General features: G+C 42.1%; 1 protein-coding gene across 1 annotated transcript in view; it reads right to left on the bottom strand.

Annotated features, from left to right (window-relative positions):
• Positions 1-509: 509 nt before the first annotated feature.
• Positions 510-6,000, bottom strand: part of NRROS (negative regulator of reactive oxygen species) — a 110,341-nt gene continuing 104,850 nt past the window's right edge. The window contains exon 3 of the mRNA XM_078665759.1: positions 510-3,557. Within this exon, the coding sequence (XP_078521885.1) occupies positions 1,587-3,557 (1,971 nt within the window). The 3' untranslated portion in view covers positions 510-1,586. The remainder of the gene's footprint in view (positions 3,558-6,000) is intronic.

Raw genomic sequence — 6,000 nt, 5'->3', positions numbered from 1 at the left:
CCGTGTTTTCTCTTTCCCTTAAGAATACCTTTTTATATGTAGAATTAAGTGCTCCTGCCACCTGGCATAAGTGGAAAAATCATCAAGGGGAACTCACATGAAGTTTTGGACCCAGTCCCCACAAAACACTTCTGAGCGTCCATGTCTATGTAAACACATGGATTCTTACCTCACTAAGCACCGCAAAATCAGGGGCTATGTTAAAACCCTATGACTTGAGGGAAACTAAAAAGGTAAACAAGGGAAACAAATACACCTTTCATAAGTAAAGATCTTTAAATGCTTTTTAGTTGGGGCTTACTGTTTCCTTCTCTTGGGAAGCCACATATATAATTACCCTAACATGCCAAAAATAGAAAATGTAAAAATAATAGTCTGACTAACGTAGGGTACTAATGGAAAATGCTCTTGTTTGTGCAGGAAGTGTTAAATCTTGAGGACAATCACCTAGTCAAATGTTCTCCACACTTGGGATTGGACGGCGAAATAAATTCTGCAACACATTCATCTTGGATTTAGCATTTCCTTCACAAACAAAGATTTTTTATTTCTACTCAAATCTTAATCAGGCCCTTGGTATCAAACCCTATTGACACATGTTTCTTCATCAAGTGAACAGAGCCAGTGTCTGGATACATTACATGGTAATGGCAGGGGGGATTCAGTTTTGACTTTTGATATGTATGTGGGCAGCGGACAGAGAGAGGGTTTGGGTTTGGAAGAGTAGGGAGGAGTGCATGCCAATGTTAGATGAGGAAGACTTACAATCAATGGTAGCAGAGCAGAGCAATGATGGGGAGCATTGTAAGACACACTGTAGAGGTGCGTAGGACACAAGAGGGAGGAGAGTGGGGCTTTTGTGAGGGGTGAAGAACCTCAAAAAGGGGGCAGTGCAAGTTATCAGTAAATGGAGGGCTTGGATAGGACACGAAATGGAGGATGGTGTTGAAGCAATGAGGAGAATGGCATGCGATGGACAGTGGAAGGAGACAGCATTGAGTCACTGCATAAGATACAAAGGTAGCAGTGGATGGTCAGACTGGCACTAAAGGAAAAAGTAAGAAAGACACTGAGGCACAGGATGGCTCTTAGAGGTCTCCCCATTAAGTACTAGTGTCCAGTGTCAAACTGTTTCAGGTGTCATATATTTATTTATGTTATATTCCACATTTTAATACTAAATGTGCTAACCCATGAGTCCTTTAATAGACCATGTTAAAATGTTAAAAGCAACAATAGACGATTCTGTATTTCACAGCCTGTAATACTTGGCCAAGGGTGCCTTGAGCTAAGGGAATGTGTTAGAAGACCATCATATAAGCAAGCTAGTTTCAGATGACAGCCTTTGCAATATACTGTATTTCATGAATGGGAGCTTGCAAATCATATGTGATAAATCACTCCTTTTATTCCCTCCTACATTTCGGATGACCACTGAAAAATCTCACTATATTTAACTAGGTTAATCATTCCCCCCTTCACAGCACCGCATCACATTTGCATGCTACACATTTGCAAATTCAACCTCACTCAGCATTGAAAGTCTGGTCTGTGACCTTATGGTTCTATTTCAGAACTATATAAAGTCAGTAGCTTCTAGAAGTCCTGCACCGTCGTTTCACAACTTTGAGTATGCTGTCTTTGAATGTGAGAAAGACAATGACTAAAGCAACCACTAGAGTTAGACTGGTTGGAAGAATGAGCACTAGATACATCAAGGTAGTGTCTGTCATCTTCCACCGGCAACTCTGCACAATGTTCTCTGGTAGCTGCATAACTGGCAAAATATTAGAAGAATGGTTGCAGGTCACTAACCAATTGTCAGCTATATGTACAGTCCTGAGATTCATGAGGAAATTCCACCAGGTCATCTTGCAACAATCATAAGGGTTCTGGCTGAGGTAGAGTGTGTGCAGGCTTTTTCCAAGCTTCTGTTGAGCCATTTGCAGTGGGAAGGACTGAAGGTTATTGCTTCGGACATTTAGAGTGCGTAGTTGCAAGTTACTCAGAGATTGGGGAAGGTGTGCTAAGGAATTCTCAGACAGGTCTAGAAATAGGAGGTTTTGGAACCTAGAGAAATCAATGTCTATGCTGTTGGATGAGAGGCCTGTATTACTTAAAGATAAATATTGCAGTGTTGAAGCCACATCTTGCAGTGGGCGTGTACCCAATATTAGTGCCCCATAGTTATTAGAAAGGTCTAAATGGGTGAGTGAAGTTCCAGTAAAAGCATGGGTTACTACCAGACCACACCCCGCAAGGTAAAGATGCTTCAGTGATATAACGTTCCTGAAGTCAGTGCAAGCCTGATCCTCGCCCTTGTCAGCCTGGACTATCTTCGGACAGAGGTCCAGATGATTGTAGCTGAGGTCAACTGTAGTTATGTGCTTCATGTGATTAAAAAGTTGTGCTGGTAGCCTATTTAACCTGTTGGTGCTTACATTCAAGGTTCGAAGATTTGGCAAGACATTTTTTGAGTTTGGGTCCACCTGGACTTTTTTAAGCTGGTTCTGGCTGAGATCCAACTCAACTAGTGACCCAGGGGGATTCAGTTCAGTTAAATGGATACTTTGAAAACAGTTCTGGTTAAGCTTCAATTGAGACAATGAAGTCATCATTGCCAGGAATCCTTCAGGAAGATACCAGAACTCATTTCTGCCCATGTCAAGTAAGTTCAGAGAAGATACATTCCCCAGTGTAATATCTTCCCAAATATTGACAGCTGTTACGTTGGTGATATTGTTGCTAATGACAATGAATTTCACTGTGCCATCCTGCATAAATGTGGCATTAGAGAGTTTTTCATAAAAATTCATCCGGTTATCTGATAGGAGAAGAGAGCGTAGTTTGTTGCGTTTAGGCAGTAGTGGGAAAAAAAACAGTTGGTTGCTGGACAGATCCAGTGTCTCCAAATCAAACTCATTGCTTGATTCATCTGACAGAAACCACTCAATGCTGTTGTAACTGGCGTTTAACACCCGCAGCTGAGTAAGGCTGAAGCCCACAATACAGGTTATTTGGTTGTAGGCCAGATTTAGCCTCTGCAGCCTCTGCATGGCCGTGAATGTTCCTGCCTCTATCTCATATATGTAATTTCTCTCCAAACTGAGCTCCCTCAGGTCAACCAGATCAGCAAACGTCATTGCATCCAACCTCATGAGAACATTCCTGGCCAGTGATAAGGTCTCCAATGTGGACAGGTTCTGGAGCAGTGTAGTCGCCATATCCTCAGTGAGATAGTTCCCAGACAGATCCAAATTCCTTAGAGTTGGGACACCACGAAGAGCAGCAGCTGTCACAGTGTAGTTTACAAAAACACAATTGCCTTTTAGGTTTAGGACTGAAAGCCTTCTGCTGACCAGGAAGGTCCTCGGCTCAATGAGTTCTAGTTTGTTCTGGCTCAAGCTAAGGCTCCACATTCTGCCATAGTGCTGCAAGGAAGAATCTGTAAGAGTCCGCACCTCATTAAAGTCTAAGAATAGCTCCTCTGTGTTAAATGGAAGGTCCTGCGGGACTGCTATAAGATTCTTCCTATTGCAATCTGCTGCTCTGTGGACCTAGGAAAAAAGAGACTTATTAGTTGCTTATAGGTACTGCAGAGTAGATAATAGTATATAGACAAATCTGCAACATGCCTTTAGTGATTGACACAATTGTTCAATCTCTACTGAACTTATTTCTTTAAGCACACCCAGCCTTTTTGCAAAGTTCATTCAATTAACATTTTTTCTCTTCTTCCCAAATTCTTTCAGATGCTTTCATAGTATTCTGCCTCATTTAAGTTCAGTAGTTCTTTCCTTGGTACCAATAGAACTCTAGCTAATGACTTGCAAATATGAAATCTGTAGGATGGACTGTCACACCGAAAATGAAATGCTAAGAAAACCCCAGAACTGGACTGGCTACTCACACATGGACATGGGAAGCTTGAGTGCTCTGGATTTAAGATCATTAAATACTCTTACAGATGTGTGTAGGGCAATGGGGTACTTATCTGTGACTTGCTTTTTGCTGCAAACTCCGTATCTTGTTTTTCAGAATTCACAAGTGGAAGTGTTATGTACGATATAGATCCCGGTAGCATGCACAAATTGTAGGTGTAGTCATGTTACCCAACCTGCATGGCCCCTGCAGCTGACAACACATATGCAGGCAGAAAGAAGTGCAGAGCTGGAGCATGGACAGAAATCCAGGTCAGAAGTAAGCAGCAAGCAGAGGTTGACCATCACAGTAGCTTGTCGTGACCAGTCCTACTGCATTTCCAGTAATTATTTATTTATTTATTTATTTATTTTATTTACGCTGTTGATTACTTAAGTCCAGCCCTGAAAATAGTTAGAAATGTGTTCTGGAGTATCCATCAGAAGGTGTGTAAATCACAGGTTCTTAGAAATGCGCTTGAAAAACTTTTGTCAGTACGTGAAAAAAGCCTTCTTATTCGTATAAAATTCACATTTTGCGCAGAACAGGCATCGCTGTACATACTTGTAAAAAGGGTAAATTACACCTTGCAGCTGAACTTACACTTCAAAATGACTATGAATCATTCTCCTTGTATACAGTACTTTGGTGGCAATCACTGAAGTAGTGCTGCATGATATGTACTGTTTTGTGTGCTGCTTGAGGGTGCAATTTATTTTTGTCACCATGCAGCCTGTCACCTTAAAAACAGTCCGAGACCTGAAGACTGCTGGGCTCAGCAGACCACCATGTCTCGGACTGCTTTTAGATAAAGCAGTTTTTTTTAAATGCATCTCGTTTTCCTTAAAGGAAAACGGAATGCAATTTTTTTTAAATGAAACATTTTTGTTGCCTTTATTAAGGGTAGGTAGTAGTCCCTGGGGCTACTGCCTGCCCCTAAAAAATATTTCCCCCTGCATTTGCAAAGGGGAACGCGTCCCCTGGGGACCCCTTCCCATTTGCAAGTGAATTACCATCCTCTTGAAGGGGAAGGCAGTCGCAAAACATTCAAACATGGGGTAGAGAGTCGCTATTAGGAAGGAACGCCCTTTAAACGCCCTTTCCGAATAGCGAGTCGCGATTCCTATTTAGCGATTTGTAGGAATTGTACATGGCCCTATTCATTTTTGCATGCGCAATCGGTTCGCTAACCCGTTTGCCATGAAATTTAGGGTCGTACATCTGGCCCCATGTTTCCCAAGAAGGAAGATCTGCTGTTGGTTCGGCATTTGCGTTGGGAAGGCCAGAGCTTCTTACCTTCTGTACATAATCATGGGGTTCTAATTGTTTGGATAAACTATAGGATTCTGTGAAAGATTAGAGTAACATTTTGATATTCCCTAAAAATATTACTATACATACTGGCACATGCATCAACCAAATTAGCTCCCGGTAAAATAGCGAATCGGTAAAACAGGCCATTACCGAACACAAAACCTGAATTACCAATGCATCAACCCAAATACCGAAATAAAGAAAGAATCGTAAAAAAAAAAACCTCGGTAAATTACCGAATCGCAAAATAGCAAATCGGTAATACCGAGAAAAACATCAGCCCCGGGAAATACCGAATTGCTATTAAAAAATTGCAACGAAATGCATCAAAATTCGCAAATACCGAAATTCACCCAAATCGCTTTTAGCATGAGCAAAATAAGGGGAATCTCAACCAGGAGGTAAAGTTTTACCTACAGGTGGATTCAATCAGAAAACCCTCAAATATGCCTCTGGAGACCCTGTATGTCTTTCAAAATGGCTGCCCTCTATGTGCTTGCTAGGAGGATGAGAATCAATGCTGCAGCACAGCGCAGGTGGAGGATCCAGGAAAGGGTATTCAGGGTGCGCATCACATTGCTGGGCTAGACTGAGGAACTAAACTATGACAAGTACAGACTGAATCGTGCCATGATCATGCGCCTCATTGCTGACCTGGAACCACTACTGCAGCATCAGACCTGTAGGGCCAGTGCCATCCCTGCCCACGTCCAAGTCCTATGCAGCCTGCACCTGCTGGCGTCTGGAAGTTTCCAGGGGGTCGTA

Source organism: Lissotriton helveticus, chromosome 11 (assembly GCF_964261635.1).
Source record: "Lissotriton helveticus chromosome 11, aLisHel1.1, whole genome shotgun sequence".
NCBI lineage: Eukaryota > Metazoa > Chordata > Amphibia > Caudata > Salamandridae > Lissotriton > Lissotriton helveticus.
Note: the sequence above shows the minus strand (reverse complement) of the source record. Positions and strands in the feature narration are given on the sequence as shown.